This window comes from Corapipo altera, unplaced genomic scaffold (assembly GCF_003945725.1).
Source record: "Corapipo altera isolate COAL_440 unplaced genomic scaffold, ASM394572v1 1, whole genome shotgun sequence".
In the NCBI taxonomy this organism is placed as follows: Eukaryota; Metazoa; Chordata; class Aves; order Passeriformes; family Pipridae; genus Corapipo; species Corapipo altera.
This window is the reverse complement of record NW_020884873.1, coordinates 21,550,610-21,571,529: the sequence shown is the minus strand read 5'-3', so window position 1 is coordinate 21,571,529 and position 20,920 is coordinate 21,550,610. Positions and strand designations below refer to the sequence as shown.

Below are 20,920 nucleotides of genomic sequence, written 5' to 3'. Positions count from 1 at the left end.
CAGCTAGCCACTGGAAATGGCTCCTGTTTCAGATTTCCTAATTTAAGTGAAAATAATTTAGTCACATGTTCTTTTCATATCTGATAGACAAAAATGGTGCAAAGAAGTATTTTATTTTTACAGCATACAGGAAGTATTTTAATTTCATTTGAAATTCTGACTATTTCGATATCTTTTTAAGCAGTCCTCCAGTAGGAGGAGTATGTCATCTCACTGAATTAAGCATTCTTGGATTTTATGTTAATTAAATCAGCAAAAATATCTATCATGTGTCTGTAAATTTAACATCTGTGATTTTATGTGATCATGTCATTTATTCCAAAGGGCTATGGTTGAAATATTGACACTGTTAAATTAAATGGAAATTTTATTATTGGCACTTGTAGAGCTAACATTGTTTCTATCCATTAGATTTCGAAGTATTTTTAAAGTTCATCATCAAATACAATAAGCTGTACAGAGGTACAGGCTTGTGAGTGTGTGGCAGACTCCAAACTTTGTTTTAACCCTCGTATTTACAGATTCTCATTAAGTGCTTGGCTGTCCTCCAAGAAATTCCAAGTGATATTTTGCAGAGGAGACAAGAAGGATGTTATGAGAGTATTCAGCATATGATAGCTTGTACTTCATTTTATACAGCAAAGGTATGGCATTATTGTGCTTAGAGCTTAATTTGAGATACAGCTCTTGTCATTTAGAGAAAAAAACGAGATTTAGTAAGCTGGCCTTCAGAATGATATCTTAGAGAACCAGCACTCTTAAATAGAAGAGGTATACAAATATTTATTAGTATGTTTGTATCAGTGCATTTTATATAATAATAACATTTTGACTTTTTAATATTCATTTGTTCAAAAAATAGACTGAAGCTATTACTCCATGACATCAAATCTTTATTTTATGTCATTGTGTATATTTTTACATTAAAGGTAGTGCTATTTTCAATAAAGCCTATATGTAATATATGAGTTTAAAAGTCTACTTACTGCAAATAAGCCATATTTGTAGTTTTAATCAGATTAACATTTCTGGTTTATTTGCTAATTAGATACGAGAGAGTTTGAATTATTTGTCTCACGTGCTGGCAGAAATATAAACACCTTGAATTTTAGCCATAATATATATCTGTAGATGACATTTATGATTCAGATACTCAATCTATTTAGTGAGATAAGGAGAAAAATGGTACTGGAATTTTTTCCTCAAGTACAGAGACATGCTACAGTTAAATTACTCACCATCATAAATGTATGATACTGAAAAAGTCAGCTTTCCTCTAGCTTTGAGTATGCCTCAACTAAGAGCTCATACTAAAGCTGAGCTGTGGCTAATGGTTTGAGGGATTCCTGCGTTGGTAATTCTTTACCCTGGTCTTATAGGAGCTAAATCTCTGTGCTCACCTCACGAGACCAGATCAATATCAAATGACCCTAAAAATTCTCTGCAAGAAGACCCAGTTTTCACTCTTTCTTTAAAGATGAATATCTTAGGCCTTAGTGTTGTTATTTTCATTGTATGAATCAAATATTTCATGGCTGTGAGGCTGGGAGCCAAGGGCAATGCTATGGCTGGCAGGGCAGCACCTAGTAGTCAGGTTCAGCAAGGAGCTCAGATTATCAGGTGAGTTTGTGATGATGAGGCAGGTCAGAACTGAAGCTGGAAAGTCAGTCCACAGGTCAGGCTAAGGTGTGGTACGTTTAGATAGGATCAAAAATAGCCCAGGATGCATCACAATAGGAGCAGTCTGAGACCAAGCTGAGAAGTTGGTCCATGGGTCGGGTGCCCAGTCCAGTGGATCCATTGCCAGGCCCAGGCATGGCTTGGACCAAGCTGGAGGTCAGCATTCCTGATACACAGGAACTGGCAGGGACTGTAGATTTAGGCTTGAGCTGAGAGGGAGCTCCTGGTCCCACAGGGGGGAGGGGGGTGGGGGCGCCCAGGTGAATGCTATAAAGGCAAATAAAGCCTGTTAGGAACCTTGAAACCTTGATAAAGTGTTTGTTTGTTGTTGGATTCCTCAGCTAAGTGACTATCACTTATGTTGCTGATTTTTTTTCCTTAGAGATAGTGTTTCAACAGAATAGTATACAGAATAGTAAACAGAATGAGTGAATTACAAATGCTTCTGATTAAATCATGGTATATGATTTTCTTTTGAGTTACAGTCAGCTCATGTACTGTACTTATGCTAAGGTAATCTATACACTTATTTAGTATTGCAAAGGCAAACATCCTTACTTGAAGCTAGCTTGCATATAGCAGAAAGCACTTGGGCCTTTAGAGCTCTATCTCAATAAGATAAAGCCATCTAAAAACATTCCCTATACCATTAATTTATAAATTTTGTAACTTAAAAATAAATGTCACCACTCCTTTCACTAATACAGTTGGGATTTTAAAATGTGCCCTTGATACCAGAGAGGTAAATGAGGATCATTTAGTTACTCTTTATGTTCTTTGATAGCAGCTCTGCCTGAGAACAGGGAGAGTGTCAATCACAGAAATAGATGCTTTCATTCTCTGAGGTATAGGCTAAGCAGAAGTAGAACCCATAGATAATATATCTGCAATTCCAATTATTTTACAGGTCTTCATTTTTTAATTAAAAGAAACTTGAGTATTGAGTAATTAATTTCTATTTATAATATTCGTGCATTTTGACAATTGTAAGTAGACAATAATGAAAAATTACATGTTATGTAAACAAAAAATATATAACAGATGATTCTTTAATAGGTACTACGTTCATGGAAAGAATATGAACTTGCAGTAATTATCATTAACTATGGGAAAAAATTGTTGGATTCCTCACCAACAGTCTCACTCTGCCTCTCTGGAGCTATGAAAACTGAAGAAACACACACTAGCAAAGAAGTAAAAGTAGTTGCTCTCTTTTTTACTTTTTATTTTCTCCAAATGCTGTATTGTATTATTTTGAAGACTAGATTTATTAATTTTTTTGTTTTAGAATCATAGAATGGTTTGGGTTGGAAGGGACCTTAAAGATCATATAGTTCCAATGCCCCTGCCACGAGCAGATTGCTCAGGGCCCCATCCAACCAGGTCTTGAACACCTCCAGGGATGGAGAGCCTACAACCTCTCCGGGCACTTCAGAAATGATTGTATGGAAGAAGAGTTTCCTTGCAGAATAAAAGTTCCCAAAGTACAGCTGAAAGGCTTCTATTTAATTGTAACCATCTTTGTTAAGATCAGTATAAAATTTCAGTGTGTACAGGTTCTCATCTTGTTGAACTGGAAAGGGATTAGCAATATTACTGTTCAGAGCCAAGAGGCTTCTGCAGATACTTATACAAGTATCACTAAATAATCTTCACATATAGTTTCCAAGAATGCTATATTAGACAGAAAAAGAACAATTAAATAATTGTTTAAGGAAAGAAGAGTAAAAATACCCCAAATAGTGTAGAAATTTAGCATTTCACTTTGTGTAGAAGATGCTTGAAACTGAGTCTATAGGAGTATCTTAGGAACTGTGTGGACTGAAAAATATATCTCAAGGGAGGAAGAACTTCCAACCTCAAAGACCGTAGTACTTCAATTACGAAGAGATGCAGCAGGTTGTGAGGATTTCCTGCAACTGAGAATCAGAGTAAAATATTGATTCTCCATACTGTTCTGGTTTTTCTAAAAGAATCTTAAAAGAGATTTTACTGAAGAGGAGATTTGAAAAAGAGGTAAGAAAGTAGAATAAATGAGAGAGGAAGAAAGGAAGTAGTGGGGGCATGAAATGGAGATATATTAAAGAGAGACAAAAAGTCAATTGGCTTACAGGGAAGAGTTTCTGTAGAACACTGGTCAAAATTTTGTCTATTGTTTATTGCTGAGTTTGTGTTAGCTGCTCCCAGGTTCATATAAAAAAAGAGAAAAGTGTCTAAGATCATAGGAACAAACAATATATCTTCCAAGTAGGGCTGACTGAAAAGTATATTTTCACCAAATTTAAAAAAAAAGAAGAACTTTCTTTCCAAAGGAAGATTTTATTTCTGTAGGCAGTAAGTAAACTAAAAAAGATTATGTTTTCTGGAAAATGGCATGTTTTGCCAAACCAAAAACCTGGCAATGATTCATTCTTGATTAATCTCTGAGGGAGTAAGTGGAGTTGCTCTACTACCAAATAGATTTTTAAGGTGCTATGACAACAACATATTTGAACAGACTGCTTAACAAAATATGCTGCACTAAAAAAAATCATGAACACCGTTTTTATTTCACTTCAAAAGAAAAATGAGAGAATATTGATGAAATTATCAGATACAGATTCAGAAGACTTCAGATCTAACCTAAATTCCACTATTGACATGCTGGTTTTAGTTAAGTTAAAGCTAAACTTTTATAACAAAGTATTGGATATTTCAGGCCAGTTCTTCAAAGGCGTCCCATTTAGCTGCAATGGCAAAAGCAACAGAAAATCTAAGCACTCTTGAATCAGATCTCCTCAGACTGACAGAGCCAGGTGGGTGTAGTATTGACACACTTCTTACCTTTTTTTATGGAGTTTTCTATGCTTTATTTGTAAAAAATATTTACCTAAGAAATACTTTTATTTCTTATCTCATCCATGATAAATCAACCAAAATAATAAAATAATGGCAGTGATCTTATTTATACCTGGTAGCGATGTGTGTAATGACCTTTAATCATATTTTTCATGATTTTAACCGGAACACTAATTTCTGCTTTCAAAGGAATATTCATTTGTGGTTATTCTGCAAATATGTATGTTCTCCCAGTCTGTGTAAATCAGGTTCCGTGTTATTTAGGCTTGCTCTATCTTCCTAAATCAGAAAATGCAGTGGCAAAGACCACTGTACATTTATAGCATGTCTTAGTACTCTACCAGTGCTAGTAGCAATGACCACTGCAGGAAATTTTATGAACTTTCCTGATGAAAGTTCCCAGAAATTGTCCTTTTTGTGAAGGAATTGCATGTATACTAGCATATACCTTTTAACCCTGGAATGAGTATATCAACTTTGAAATATCTTAGAATCTGGATTAAGCATAAGAATTTTCACGCTAATAATTCTACCAAAGTTAGATGAATTAATAAATAGGAATTATAAAGAAAATTTGTTTAGAACTTAAGAGCCACTCAGAGCCACTACTGATTTTTTTTCCATTATATTTGCATGACATCTTGTACTCCTTGGAGCCTGGATAGAATTGGAGAATAATTTAGCTGGGAAGGGATTTCTGGAAGGTATTTATTCCAATCCCCTTGTCAAAAAGAGGTACAATTAGGTCAGGTTGCTTTCAGACTTGTCAAGTTTTGAATCTCTCTGAAGAAAGATATTTTGCAACCTTTATGGGCAACCTGTTTCTACAGTTGACCACCCTTATGGGTTGAAAGGTTTTTCTTTATATCTGTTTGGATCTGTCTGATTTCCAGCTTGTTTCTATTGTTTGTTTTGCTACCAGTGAGGATAGTCTGTTTCCACATTCTATATTTTTCCCATTAGGTAGGTGTAGACTGCTCTAAGCCTTCCCTTCTTACTGAATAAATTGAATTTCCTCAGCCTCTTCTTGCTTTGTTGTGCACTGTAGCTCCTTATCATCTTGGTTGTCCTTCACTCGTATGTCGGTTCTCGTACTACAGTGTCCAAAACCAAACACAGTAATCTGGATGTGGTATCACAAGTGCTGAACAGAGGGGAATAGTCATTTCCCTTGACTTGCTGGCTGTTCTGTTTCTAGCATAGCCCAGTATGGAACTGGCCTTTACTGCAAGACCACGCTGATGGCTCATATTCTAGTTATGGTCCATCATCTCTGTATATGCATTCATCTCGGAAGAGAAAGCATAAGGGACAATGCAAAAATTCTATTCATCAGTGTAGTGATCCTTCATTTTTGCTGCTGACATTGATGCCTGCATTCCTGCAGAACAAGTTACAGAATGAAAGAATTCTCTTAGTTAATTGAAAATTACATTGATTACTTAAAAAAAGTTGTTCCATTGTTACTTAATAGAAAGTTAAATTAATGGACTGATTAGTTAGAAAAGAACACATTTTCAGTAGTTGGCAAATACTTGATCTCTGAAGTCTGCTCTGTTGCTGCAATAGCGTATTTGTCAATAAGTTTTAGGATACAAATTGAGAAGAAGCCTTTTGCTGAGGCCATGCAAAGCTTACAGCTGTCCTTACAAATATGTTTTAGGACAATGTGGACACCTGTAGGGCATGCTGCTAAAAATATTTTGGAAAAAAACTTGTCATGGGAAATCGTTAAAAGTGGAACCAACACAATCTACAAGAAAAATGGAAAAGAGTTGCATCTGCCTCTTTCAAAAGAAGTGAAAAACAAAATGTTTCATACACAGTACAATTCAAATTCTGGAATTTCAAATCTTTTTCCATTTAAACATTTTTGGAAGGTATTGTTCTTTGTGAAAATGCTTATTTGAAGCCATATATTTTTGAACTTATCGAATAAGAGAGAGTACTAACAAACGGTGTGGATTGTCCTAAGAAGAAAATTTTTAAAAGTCTGCTTTCCTGCTGGCTGTCCTATTTGACTGGACATTATTTGCATTCAACAGACTTGAACTGACTGCTATCACTGGAAGGTGTAGCTATTGATCCATTATTACAACTTGTTCCAGAGAGTACTTTTAACCTCGCTTTTTTCAGGGACTTGCTCCATTGATCTTTTTCAACCACAGGACTTGCCTAAGCACAAAATATGAAGGTCATGTTTCTTTATCAAGGCAAAATAACAACTAGCACATGTAACATTGTTCTGGTGCTCATCAGCTGATAATGCAGTTGCATTTAACTCTCAGAAGCTTGAATCCAAGTTAATGTCCTATGTATTATATATACTAATTATATCTGTATATATATATAGTATATATTATTTACATTTATAGATATAAAATATATTATATAAACACTTTTGTAGACATATATTTATGTAAATATTTAGATTAAGAAAAAAAAATCCTTTCCCTACATATGCTATCCATATGAGGAGCATGTATGTAAGTACTGCTCACTAGTAGCATCTTGTGATCAGTTCATGCTGTATAGCCTTAAATACATTTTTTGACCTGTCCTTTCTGCACATTATCCTCTACATATGATTTGAATGGATCTTTGTTAGACCTCTGGTGAACTCCAGACATTCTCCTTATTAGTCTAGTAGCTGGAAGTTCATCAGTCTTATCTGTAAGCTCTTCATTATTTAAGTTGCATAGCCACTTCTGTTAGAAGAAAAAAACAAGCATTTGAATTTCTCACTGGATGACAGTGAGAGATTTAAAAGCAAACTCTGTGCTAAAGAAGAATTTTTCTAGTCTTCAGTTATGGTTCCTGGTAGAGTTTCTATTGCACAGTATCACTGCTTATCATAACGGATTTGATTTGGTTATTGATCTAGCTCGTGGATCAGAGCTTACAGGAAAGGAATATCCTTTGTTCCTCTACCCTGTAATTTCATGTTGGAAATCAGATCGTGCTTATCGAGAAGGTAGGATAATTGGTGTTTATTTTAATTGTAAAGGCTTCTTTACTTTAGAAAGTTGTCAGTAAAGCTGTCTTGTTTTTGCTTGAAATAAGCTCTTGGAAATGTTATCTTCATTTGGTTATCAAATAAACAAAATGAAGCGAAACATAACCTATAAGAAGTTCTTAATATAGTCACATATAGAAGTGCATGCAACAAATCATTTTGGATGTTGAGGCTAAGTATATAAAATACTAATATTTTAAATTGAATGATGTTTATTTTCTAGTAACCTTAGAAATGAGCTAATTTAAAAAAAAATAAAATAGCGCCAAATTTTTTAAAGATTCTGTTTGTATGAAACGTTCTTTTTAAATTGGGGTACCGCATTTCCACATTTAATTATTTTACTGGAAGAGGAATTCACAGAAGTCTCTGTCCCTAGAAAGTTTGTCATTCTAAGAGTGTAAATAGACTAACCTTGTGAGTCTGGATTCCCAACAAGAGGAAGTATTTAGCAATTGCTATTGTGTATCTCTGATTTCAGTATCAGTATGACTTTTCTTCATAAGCGTGCAACATGATATAAATATGTGCTTTAAGACTTACATAGCTGTACTTGTGGCTGAATTCAGAATCCTTTTACAGCATAAATACAAAACCTGTGTTATCTGTCACTTTATTGCAGTGATTAAATTCAGAAACCAATCGCGTTTTCTTGAGTTCTTTGTTCAACTTTTGCAAAAAGTTCTGAATGAAGAGAAGTTTCAATGCGTTCTGGAATGGACAGACAATGTGCAAGATTACTTGAAAAGGTAGATCTCTATTATAGTAGTAGCAAAAAACTACAACTTAGGTTCACCAGAGTCACAGTTACAGCAGCAACTGTAAGTTATACCTGGTCAAAGACCCATCTGTAGTAATTTCCATGACTTCTAGTCTGCAGAAGTTCCATGAACACAGAGGATTATATAGCTACAGTAAATACTGTGTTGTGACCTGACTATACATAAAGACATAATATTATGGGAATTTGCCATTAGAAGAGTATGCTGAGTTAAATCAAAAACAAATTGATCAGGGCCCACCTATAGGGTCACAAAAAAAATTCTATACAGAAAAGTGGAACCAAATTGTACGTATTCACTTGAAAGGATCCCAAAGAACTTCAACTTTTTTAGAAGTGCACCCTGGTATTTCTAAAATCTGAATGGAAAATAATCAACAAAAAGGAGATATATATTTTAGGGAACAGGAATTGCTGTTAAAAGAGCAACTTTTGCTGCAAAAAAAATTGGACAAGAAGAAGTTCTTTGCAGAATTCTGTAGTCTAATTTGGGTAGTAAAGGAAACTGTTTTGTTTTACTAGGAGTTAGGAAGGTGAGAGAGTTGTTACTTACAAATTCAGATTTCTGTAATAAACCTTGAAGGTGAGCACTTGCTATTTTCTGAAGGGAAGGAAGGAAAGAAAGTCTACTGATTTTAAAACTGCCAATGAAATAGGAATTGCATGTGCCCTTTATGTTCTGAAAGATAGGAGTTTAACATGATGAAAGGAGTTTAACATGATGATTATAATGATGATGATGATGATTTTAACAATATTTTTTTGTCAGGAGGAATGACATCATTCTAGGTAGTAATGGAATTTCAACACAAGAAGCAAGTTCTCTCCCTCTGCAGGAAGGCAAACGCACTACAGGAGTTGAGAAAGTGAGTTTTATTTTTAAGGAGTCATGTGTGTTTTTCCTGGGCAGCAATAAGCACAAAAATAAATTTCTAAAAATTGTCTCGTAAAAACCTCAACAAGAGACATGCAGAATTGCTAAAATTTGGGGTACAAACTCTAGTCCTCAACTCACCTCTGGATTCCTAAAACCAGGAAGAAACGTTGGCATGAGATTTATCTGAAAGACCAATTGTGAGAATTTGAGATGAGTCAGAGTAATGCATTAAAAAATCAGTGGAAACTTTCCTTTCCTCACCTCCCTTTAAAAAACCATAATATTAATAGGAAATGCCTTGGGTACACTCACATGAAGAAAAGGAGATCAGCTCAGGCCTTTTTGTACAATATATTGTGCATACACTTTTTCATGAATAGTTGTTCGTGGTTAACTCCTTGTGCAGATATTATAGTTGCACTGTAAAGACTTTTTGTTCAGAATTATTTTAAAATAAATTATAGTTTTTATTGGAAGGTGAGAATAATCTTAATGGATTTGTATTGTTCTGGAGGAAGAGTTTTCTTCCCACCTAGTAATGTTGTAATGCTGGTAGCATCTGAGATATATTAGGGAAAGGATTTTTCTGTCTTAGTTTTTGCACTGCAAAGTTTCAATATTTATAATAATAAATAATAATAATTTGTAAGATTAGGAAAAGAAATATCATTATTTTTGCGATGAAAATACTGGTATATGAAAGTAAATATTTGAGGACCTGGCTGGCTTCTTAGTGTCAGGTGTTTGACATGTACTTTCCAGAAAAATTGTGAAGCTCTCTGGAATTTTTAAGTATTCATTTTGCAGTCTTATTTTGACAACCAGTTCCAGATTTTTTTTTTTAATGTTCTTTTCTGTTCCTGTGTAAGCCAAACTGCTGTATGCCTCAAATAATTGATAATGTAGGTATAAATAAGTATTTAAAATACATTTAAGATTTTCGTGGAAGATTTTTTTTTAAAGAGAATGCCTTCTTTCTTTAAAGAAACCAAAGGCATCAAAGGCATCACCTTCGAAGAAATCAACTGCCAGAAAAGAACAGACTCTTAGAGAGTTTTTGAAGAAACAACCAGATATAATGAGTTCTCCAGAAGCACAAAGGTAAATGAACAGAGTTGTCAGGTTCATATACAGAAAAAAATTATTTCGACTGAAATTTAGTTTACAATTAAGTGTGTATTTAATTTTTTTTTATATCAAAGGGATGAATTTCTGCACAGTCTTCTAACTTTTCTGCTTTAGTTTAGTATAAAATTGGCTTCCTCTCAAGAAAACAGAATCTGTCATTTCTGTTTCAGAAAATAATTGTTGAATATTTTTAAGTCTTTGTATTAATAATTAAAGATTGTATTTCATTTGCATTAGCATATTGATTCATCAAGGTGGAAAAGTTATGTTAATCTACGTATTGTAATGCTTTTCAAACTGTGTTGGGGAGCTTACCTGACACAAATTTAATAAAAAATATTTATTATTTCCTGATGTTCGGGTAGTTTCAGAATGATTTCTGTCATCCTTGTACTAGTCTTTTTGGACTATCTGTTCTGTAGCTCTCAGAAAACTTTTTCTTGATAAAAACAAATAAATATTCGCTCACCTCTTTTTTTGGCAGGTACTTGTATATGTTAATAATAACACTACCTTCTGACCTAAAAGAATATGTAGTATTCATTTCCTGGTGTTTTGGTCACTTATGCTTCCAGCAATTAGCAAGTAGAAAACTGTAAATATTTGCACATAAGCAATAATGTAATTTATTCTGGAAGTGTTTTAAATAACCTAAAAAAGTCTTACATATAATCTTCTAAATATTCACCCAAACCATCCATTTTTTCCTCCTTGACAGAAAAAACTCCACCTTGCTTAAAATGATTCTCATGGCTTTCAGCAGAAGTGGAGATGTTAAACTTATCCTGGGTTTTTTGCTTTTTCAGCCACTCTTTTGTATCTTATATAATAGTAGTACTGTATAATATGATCATAATTCTATACAGTATACTATTCTGCCTACATTTTAAAGATGGAAAACAGGGAGAAAAAAATAGTTTATTAAAAAAAAAAGAAAAAATGACATTTGGTTTGCATATAGCAATGTACGCATGTGAGGTGATACAGAATTTTTTGATCTGGCAGAGAAACTTACAAAAAACTATGGCTGGAAATTAAAGCAGGGCATCTAAGTCTGAAATAGTTTGTTTTCTTCACAGTGAGGATGATTAGCTACCGAAGCAAAGCAATAAAAAAATTATCCAAATTCATAGTATAATAGTAGACCCTCCATCTCCTGAACAGACTGTGTGAAGCACATTTTGTTGCTATAATACTGTTTGAATGATTCAGGCACAAATAACTTCAAACACAGAACTAAACATGGAAGTTGGTAAAATATAAAATGGGATTTAATGTGTATTAAGTGCACTTAGAGAGGGAAAACATAATTGCTTTTCTTGACTAAAGCAAAAATCTTTTCGTTAGAATGTCACATGCTGCGGAGTTAATATAAGTCTGTGGATATGCAATGGTATACTTTTGTGTATCTTTACCATAATTTTCTTTTCTAGAACTTCAGGAAAACACAGTTTCATTTTTTGCTACTTCATATGTTTTGGTTAGGAAAGGCAAGGAAAAGTTGCAAAAAGCAGCTCAACAGACCTTAGTGGTACTGCTGGGTGATTACTTAAAGCGAAGAAGGTTTCGTCACATGTGTCTTGAAGAGATGCCCTGGAAGTCCCAGATGAATATCTATCTAGCAGTTGCGCACTACCACTTATTTAAAAAGAACCTGGAAGAGCAATACAATATTGGAATTTGTGGTTCACAGCATTTGGAGAGGTATATCTTACTGCAATATCAGTGGTTGCTACTAATATAGATTATTGTGTTATTGCTGTTAATGCAGGCAGATCTGAATGACAATGTCATCAGTCAGTTTGTCATATGAACAGTTTCGCTTCCAAATACAAATTGATTTGCTATGTAACAAGTTTTGCTTTCCATCATGTAGACATCATGCATATTTTTGGTTACTCACTTGTTTGGTCAGATGACAGCTTTGAAATATGTTATCTGTGTTGTTTTTTGGTTCCTTATAACTTTTGGCTGTCATTCATTATTTCTGATTCCTGAAGCTGTAGGAAAGTAATCACTTTTAAGAAACTGAATTTATGTATTCTGAATTCTTTTTGTTATTGTGTCTGGGGTTTTTTTTTTGCGCTTTCTTCTCTTTCTCCCATTCTACAGTTACAATATTTTGGATCCAGAGATATTCTCACTAAACCATTCTGGCACTGTGATGGTGAGAGAAGCCACAGAGAGTAACATGAGAAAACCAACTCCTCCTCTCCTTGAAAAGTTGGAAACGACCGAAAATCAAACTGGTAAGAACTTTTATTGGGCGCACAACTGAAATCCATTTCAACTTAACTTTTTCTCTCTCTTAAATTCTGTCTTGACCTCCATCATTAGTTCTCCACATCACCTTTGGAAAAACAGTTATGCCAAGTTAAGAGAAGACATTTCTAGATTTCAGTTGTCCTCTGTACTTTTTTGGCATACCTAGTATAACAAGTATATGAGGCATATCTAATAATTGTGAGCATTTTTTACTGTATTTGATAAATATGTTACATTTTATCAAGTACTTATTCTTTATCCTATACTTTAGTAAAAAGTTTATAACTACCTAGAGCTATTACATTGATAATATTCCAGATGCATTGACAATTTGTTTCTGTTTCTGAGGTTCCTAATTGATCTGTAGTTTCCTTTACATTTCCTAGCAGGTCAGTAATTTCCTGGTTCGTTCTGTAAGTTATTCTTAAAATTATAGACTGAAGCTTATTATTATGTTTCAAGTTTTAAGTAGAATTTAGTTTTCCTTCTCTACTATGTACTCTCCAGTATTTTCTGTGTCAAGAAGCTACCTCAGGATCAATTTTTTATTTTCTACCACTTTCACTTCAATTCTCTGTCTTTCACATTCTACTGTTTTATTATTCCAGCTATTTTCAATTATATCCTCTGAGATTTCAACAGAAGGCAAAAAGTTCCTGTTTGTGGGTAACTGTGAAATGCAGGACCTTGATTTCCTCAGATGTTAGTGATAACATGCAAGTCAACACAAAGTATTCTGCCTAGGCTCCATAAGTTCAAAAAGAAATCACAAGCCTCGTCTTTTCAATAGCGCTTCAGGGACACATTGTGCCAGAGCTGTACAGATCAAAATTCTCCTGTCATTCCATGTAGGACTTCCTTAAGTAGAATCAACTGTCCTCTTTGCCTTTTCCAAGGAGGTGTGGCGAAACCTAGGACTTGAATTCACTGGTTCTCTTTGCAACAGCTTACTTTTAGTTAAACAGTTTTGTCTTGATGCTTACAAGTCACTAAAAGTTGCTGAAACCTGATAAAAGTCCTGTTTGCTATCTCCTAGCCTTTGCAACAATTCTGAATAAAAAGAATTACATAAAGTGTGTAGTTTCCCATATAGTTCAAATACTATATAGCTTGAAATTAGCTTCTACCCAAAACCTATAGTTCAAGTATTATTGTATTCCAGAACCATGAACTTTTGTGTTCCTCCTTGGGGTATATTTGGTATGAGTAAAATAATGAAGCAATTATACACATACCTGAGAATTTGTCAGAAATCTTCCTTTTTTCCTAATGTCTTCTTTTAAGAGACCTCTGTTTCAGAGAGGTTCTTGGGAGCTTGCCAAGTGATTTCTTGCCTAAAACTTAACTTCTGTGAGGGTTGTGTTTTGGCTTTGAGGCTGAAAACTATTTGGTACCTGTTACTATTTTGTTTGAACTTATTTCCTCCCTGCTTCTCCCAATGCTTAAGTAAAAGCATCTTATATTTTAAATATCATAACCTTACAAATATGATAACCTTAACATTGGCATTTCGTACCATTTAAGTATTTAGCTGCCACAGGAAAATCCTAGCTGATTGATTTTTTTTAAATTATTTTTTATGGGTTTTTTGAGAACTTTAACTAATTTTTAACCAGTGAACTTTTATTTTTCAGATACAGATAAATCTTCTAAGCGCAGAATTAAACAGAGTCGAACTCCTCAAACTCAAACAACAAAAGATACAAAAATATCAATCTCTCATTTCCCAGAAGAGCAGAACCAGTTTCAGTCAAATACCACTTTATTGAAGCATTTTACAGAAATCTTCTTGCATTTAAGAAGAGCAATGGTAAGATACGATTTCTTATTAAAATTATTATTTATTTATTTATTTATTTATTTATTTATTTATTGTAACATTGCATTACAATACTCACTACTTTCTACATTAAAAAAAACAAACTTCGGAAAGTTCAAGAAAAATTTCACTGGGTAGAGGCAATGATTTCACATCTTCTGAAAAATGTCTGAGTACAATGTACAAAATCTCAGAGATATCATCAGTCATAATGTATATTTCTATAAAACGTAAAATAATTTAATGTAATTGTTCTATTTTTCATTTCATCTTCATAACTTTCCTTCTCATGTTTGTTAAATTTTCTGAAAATACTTGCGGACTTACCTTTCCTTTTACAGGTCCTAGGGAATGTCACACTATAAACAGAAGAACCAGTGATTGAAAGGAAATGCAGACTAACTACTCTTCTAAACCCAAATAAAAATACACGTATAGGTGGTGTGAATTAATTTTTATTTCTTATTCTCACACCAAACCCAACAATTAAATTCCATTATAAATTAGTCCTCCTATGAACATTTAAAAATTAAGGTTCTATAACGCTTAGACTGTAATTCTGAAAGATCACTTATGCCTAAGTTTTGCAATAAAAGAATGAAGCTTTTAATTTCTGCATTTCAAAAGTATAATTATATTTTGTTTATTATATTTTAATTACATAGATTCTTGCTCACCGTGGTGGCCACTGGACATTGCTTCAAAATGCTTGTCGAGAACTTTGGAACTATACGCAAGAATTACAATTGATTGCTAACCAGTCACATTCCCAGAGGGATACATTTCCCATTACCTGGACTTTTCTTAGGAACACCATCTGGTTGCCATTTTATTTGGCATCAGACATGATGATTGATATGATAACTGAACTACAAGCAAGCAGTTCTCTTAAGGTAGAAATTGGTTTCATTAAGCAAATATACTCTTTATTGTTACATCTTTACTAGAAGTAGTTTTCTCTTTCTTCCATTATATTCTGCAATATATATCCAAGTTATTCTCTGTAACAAGTTTTTTAGCTGATTACAGTTTTTTCTAATCTTTGTAATTGATTTGTCCTAAAAACACATTTGAAAATAACAGGTAGAATAATGTTTTTTCCCTGTAGATTGTGGAACCCGAGGGAGACTTCTGCATTCCCAGTTGTTTAGGAGGTATTATGGATGAGAATGGTGGTTCGAATCTTAATCCACAGCCTCCTCTGGATGACGTGAATGTGGTTGACTTGAAATGGATATGTAATCTGATTCTTAAAACGATAGAATTGTTATATCAAATGAAGAAGTGGGAAGCACTTGTACACATAACTGTTCAATTTAATATATTTACACAGTAAGTTACACCAGCTCCAATAAAAACTAAAAAACTAACACTGTGTAGTTCAATATATGATTATTTTGCTTAATTACTATAATTTGCTTTTTTTTCCAGTGAGAGATATACAGAGCAAGTGAGTCCACTGCTGGTGTATGCTCAGAGGCAGCTGCTGGAAAGAATACAGCAAATCAGTGGCCCAGACAGCCATGAATCTCATTTGATACAATACCTATCTGATACTGCACATAAGGTGAAACATAGATTTCTTTTGGGGGCACTGACTCATAATGTGAACTAAATATGGAGAAGCACTTTCACTAGTTAGATTAATATGTTTTGTCATAATGTTCCCAAATAGTCAATTATAATAAATTAATGAACATAATTGATTGCAGTGCATGAAAAGGCTTGTATTACATGATTGCAAGAGAAGCAGATGACCCAAGGAATATTTTTTCCATGCAATACATACACATTCCATATTATGAGCCTAAATCTAATTTCATGTTAGTTCATAATGCCACTCTTTTAACCTGAAAACATTTATGTGGCTATTGTGCAATCTTTGTGATTAATTAAAATTAAATACAAAGATTGCTGTATTTCTGCATTGAAACACTGCTCCTAAAGATCAAAGCTAGTAAAACTGAGTTAGCCCAAACACTGACAATGCCAATAAAAAACTTGAAAAAACTTGATCACCAACAAAAAATCCCCTAGGATGCTCAGCAAGTACCTTTCATTTAAAACCATGGCTCTATATATTTAACAGTGACACTTGGAAATTTTTCATCAAATTACCTATTAGAAATTAGGATTTTCCTTTTTATTTTGTTAATGTAAGGTTTATTTCTAAGAAGTTTTGCTAAAGTCAGTCACACTGCGGATATTTTTAATATGTTTCTATTACTAATATAAAGACAGGACTTGAAGGAGAGGTGGGGAAAGTGGCATTTGGAATACCAAAGAGGTTTGTTCTGAAAATGACCATGGGGTTCAGGAGCCACTGTCTTTTGCAGAGCCAGAACACTGGTGCCCAGGGCTTGTAGGGACTCTGAAGTCACTCCTGGCTCATGAAAGGCAGCTGGGGTGTGCTCTGTCTTATCTTTCTGCAGCTGTTTCCTGCTGACTTCTTTCAGGCCCTGCTATTCAGAGCATAGTCCTGTGTCTAAAAAAGGACACCATGGCAAACCACCACATACTGCTGATAACTGAGCATTTTGGAAAAGTAATCATAGCGTTGAAAGACAGCTTACAGAATAAAGACTGGTTTTGGTTAACAGTAATAAGTATTGTTCAAAAAAGACATTATTGAGTTGGAGATTTGGAGGTTATGGCTACATTTTATAATGCAGGGCCATTCAGAGAGTCTAGAAATAGTCCTGAATTGGTTCTTCTGCTTCTGAAGTGATGTAACTACATTAGCAAAATAAAAGGTCTCTTCTAGATTAGTCCTTTATGGAAGTGTGGAGGTTTGCTTCTTTGACAGGATTAGACTGCTTTTGTTACTTGCTTAGAGGTATTTTGTATATCCCTATGCAGCATTGCATTGTGTTTTACAGACAACATGCCCTTTAGGCACATTTACAGTGACAGGTCCTGTGCAATCATGCATTCATCTGAAGAAAGAAATGTGGAATATTTGATGAACATTGAGGAGTTTCTCATGATTATGGCAAATACCAAATACAATACGAATTTAGTTCAATAACTTTGAAACACTTATATCCAATTTTTAGGTGGTGTGAATGTTTCACCTCTTACTAACAAGAACACTAGTTACAGATCGTTGGTGTCTTTGTTAATTAGTCCTTTTTATTTTGTCATATGACTGTTTTGATACTCAACTAAAAGCACCAAACACTGATTTTTCTGAATATTATCCAATTATAATGAAACAAAACTTACTTTTTAGATGAGTTGCAGAAACTATATAGGACACAAATTACAGCTACCTGTTGCCCGTTCAGCTAGTGAAGACATTTTTCCTGGATCCTTTTTCTATCCTGAGATGAAAAATGATTCTACAGGTCAGAGCACATTTCAGTGTTATGTGTTCTCTTTTCTGCCAAACTCTTTTCTTTGTTTCCTACTGGATTTTTAATTTTTTTCCCCTCCTTCTTATTGTAGTTCCTTCACTACTCCTATACTGTTTCTTTTAATATAAACTCAGCTTTGTCTTCAAATGTATTGTTCTTAATATTTTGGGTGGGTATTAATGTTGTCAAGATCTTTCAAAATATATTCAGACTGTATCTGAAAGCAGAGAAAAGCAGTTGTCATCCAGATGTCAGATGAACTACAGTATGTGAGTGAGCTTGGTAGTCTTGGTCCAGTTTACGGTCAGTGTTGTTGGATACCCAGCAATGTACCCAGAAGTTAGTGTGAACCAGCACTGTTATCGATAGAATCGATGTTCCTGGTGATTAACAATCTCATGTAATTCATAAACCAACAGGAAACAGAAGTGAAAATTTTAATATACTTTAGTTTTAAAGTTCTGAAATTGTTCAAATATGTTTTACAGGGTGATTTACTAAAAATATTTCTATATGTATTACAGAATTGTTCTCCATATTATTAATTCTTTTTAGATCACAGCCAGGCAAAAGCCCTAGTTTGTGTGCCTCTTGATGTGAATGATACACTGAGATGTTTTAGAGAAACTCTACAAAAATCTAAATATCACAGCAGAGCACTAAGACACAGCAGAAAACTACTTTCATTATTTCTTGCACACACACAAGGTGAGTTATTTATTGAGGTGTTTCTCATTTAATGAAATGTATATGCATTTAAAATAATAAAGAATGAAAGGAACAGATTTTTCTAAATTTAAGTTTTATTGTTATTGACAACTAAAAAAAAGATAGAATATGAAGTTATATATGAAGTTCTATAAGCACAAGCTCTAAGCCTGACTTTTATTTTTATGCAACTGTGTCACTTGTCTCTCTGCAGCCATACCTCTGGCAGAGGACTGACTGGCAGATTTTCCCAAATTTGATTTCCCCAGCAGAGCACATATTTTTATTTGGTTACACTGACCAATGAATTATGTCCAATAATTTTAATTAGGAGACACTCAGAATTATAGCATAAGAAACCAAATGAAAATAAGCTGCTCGGGAATTGTATATTTGCTTGACTAACGTGGTGTGGAAATATTTGTGGTGCTAGAAATAGTATAATACTTTTCCAAGCTGATCATATAAATCACTTTTTTGATCCAGAAAATGATGGAAAAGCAATCAGCAGTCATATCTCTTCAAAGAAAAAGCTGAAATTTAACGTGGGAGCTGAACTGATATTTCTACCAACACCATGTGATCTTTCTCAAGAAAAATTTAATTTCTCCAGTATGGTTGAGAGTAAACCAATACCACAGTCACAGTTTTCAGTAATTATCTCTTCCTATGAACAAACAATAGGTAATTTTTTTTCATAAATTTCTGCTTACAGCTAAGAATAGTAACATTCTGCCTGTGTTTATATATGTTTATTCCAGTATTATTTCGCTCTGTCAGACAGCTGTAACTGTCTGAAAGCTGGTTTCCAGGAATACACAACACTTCTTCCTGTTGACTGAGAAAATCTGCATTAGATGCTAAATAAGACACTACTTAGATCAATAATCTCTCCAGTTATCTTATGAAAAAGCATTACTTCAGTGGTGTTATACTGATGAATCCACAATTCAGAATTTGATATGTTTAGCAGATTAATTCCATTCTGTTTTTTTTCTTCTAGCAAACAGACTTTTCAGATTTTATGCATTTGAATGAGATAGAGTTACTTAGCTTCCATCTTACATTCTATTATGGCTTTACTCATACAGTTACAGCTCCTCACTACTACTACTTTTTGCTGTATGGCAAAACAGATCAAGTGTACTAGGTCAACACATGCTCTCAGTGATTTTATTTGAAGTAAGGGATTAAAATAGAAGCTGTATGCAGGCAGTGTTGTTTAGCAGGGCCAATGACCTGCTTCGCATTTTATCTCCCAGAGGAAAAAATTTGAGAGATCTGAAAACACAAAACTAGAAAAACTTAGGTCCTATTCTTGTTTTCAAAGTTAGTAGAAATAAGAAATAGTATGTTTTAAGGTAAGATATACAAGTCCACTAAATTTAAAAAAAAAAATTCGTGCATTGAATTACATGTGATTTCATGTCTACTCAAGCAAAATTTGTTCACAATTCAAGAATTGGTTTAGTGATGTGACTATTTTTTTTAATTGATTAAAAATAAATAACAGGAATCCTTGAAACGAATAAGCAGAGAGACCTCAAGGTACAGGCTGTACATGAACTTGGAAATCTTCACTTTTATGCTGGAAACAAAAGGTACATATTTACTGTGTTAAAAAAGTGAATAGTTTCATTTTTTTTGGTTGGCAGTCCTATACCCCTCAACTGTCGTGTAAGTTCTTGTGCTGTCCTCAAGTCCTTATAACTTCTTTCTTCTAACTCACTATTGTGTATATTTTGACAGGCTTTTTTCCTAGACATTGTTTATTTTTCTTAGTTACCTAATTGCCATTAAGCAAATTAATTTTGTATCTCTTTGTTTTTAAGAAGCAATATCTATTGCTTGATGATTTAATTTGAGTTCCAATAAATTTTTTGGCCAGGAATGGTATCATTTCTGTTTTGTAAAAACTGTGTTTAAGTTTTTGACCCAATCAGAATTAGTTATATCTCAGGCAATAACGGACAAATGAAGCAAGTCTTATCTTACTTTGGAAAATGTCAGCAACACCATGTTTTTTATGTCACAGAGCTGCTTTTAAATATTGGAGTCAAGCCCTTGATGAAACACTCAACATTGCTGATGCTCTTAACAACTGGCAAGAGTTAGGTTTACCAAAAGATGCTACAGACTGCTTTGCAGTTGGAAGATGGACTGATATGAGTCAGAAATTTCTTTCTCAGGCTGGAGTTTGGGGTTGTTTACATGCAGCAGTCTTAGTGGCTAAGATAGCTCAGTAAGTATCTTATCTATATATGTATTTCTTTCATATTTTAAACAAATTGGCCATTCAGGATATTATGCAATTTGAAATTAATTAAAGAACAATAAAGAGTTGGTATAAAAAGGACTCGTCAAAAGCAGAGGAATTTTTCCTTCCAGGAAGAAAGCTGCTCTTTTGGTGAATATTGTTTGTTCCCTTTTCTTGAGTGCTCATCTTTGATCA

At 33.8% G+C, this 20,920-nt stretch overlaps 1 protein-coding gene across 5 annotated transcripts in view; it reads left to right on the top strand.

Moving 5' to 3' along the window:
* Positions 1 to 20,920, top strand: part of CFAP54 (cilia and flagella associated protein 54) — a 107,387-nt gene that overhangs the window by 41,978 nt on the left and 44,489 nt on the right. For 2 of the 5 annotated variants that reach the window (XM_027662890.1, XM_027662883.1), the window contains exons 27-45: positions 522 to 644; positions 2,737 to 2,880; positions 4,379 to 4,475; positions 7,403 to 7,492; positions 8,157 to 8,283; positions 9,085 to 9,181; positions 10,178 to 10,293; positions 11,806 to 12,024; positions 12,433 to 12,569; positions 14,220 to 14,285; positions 14,316 to 14,395; positions 15,070 to 15,297; positions 15,513 to 15,736; positions 15,836 to 15,971; positions 17,637 to 17,751; positions 18,316 to 18,468; positions 18,955 to 19,152; positions 19,982 to 20,069; positions 20,504 to 20,710. In XM_027662890.1, the coding sequence (XP_027518691.1) occupies positions 522 to 644; positions 2,737 to 2,880; positions 4,379 to 4,475; positions 7,403 to 7,492; positions 8,157 to 8,283; positions 9,085 to 9,181; positions 10,178 to 10,293; positions 11,806 to 12,024; positions 12,433 to 12,569; positions 14,220 to 14,285; positions 14,316 to 14,395; positions 15,070 to 15,297; positions 15,513 to 15,736; positions 15,836 to 15,971; positions 17,637 to 17,751; positions 18,316 to 18,468; positions 18,955 to 19,152; positions 19,982 to 20,069; positions 20,504 to 20,710 (2,645 nt within the window). Of the gene's footprint in view, positions 1 to 521; positions 645 to 2,736; positions 2,881 to 4,378; positions 4,476 to 7,402; positions 7,493 to 8,156; positions 8,284 to 9,084; positions 9,182 to 10,177; positions 10,294 to 11,805; positions 12,025 to 12,432; positions 12,570 to 14,219; positions 14,396 to 15,069; positions 15,298 to 15,512; positions 15,737 to 15,835; positions 15,972 to 17,636; positions 17,752 to 18,315; positions 18,469 to 18,954; positions 19,153 to 19,981; positions 20,070 to 20,503; positions 20,711 to 20,920 lie in introns of all 5 variants that reach the window. The other 3 variants (XM_027662875.1, XM_027662856.1, XM_027662868.1) reach the window with 2 other exon arrangements.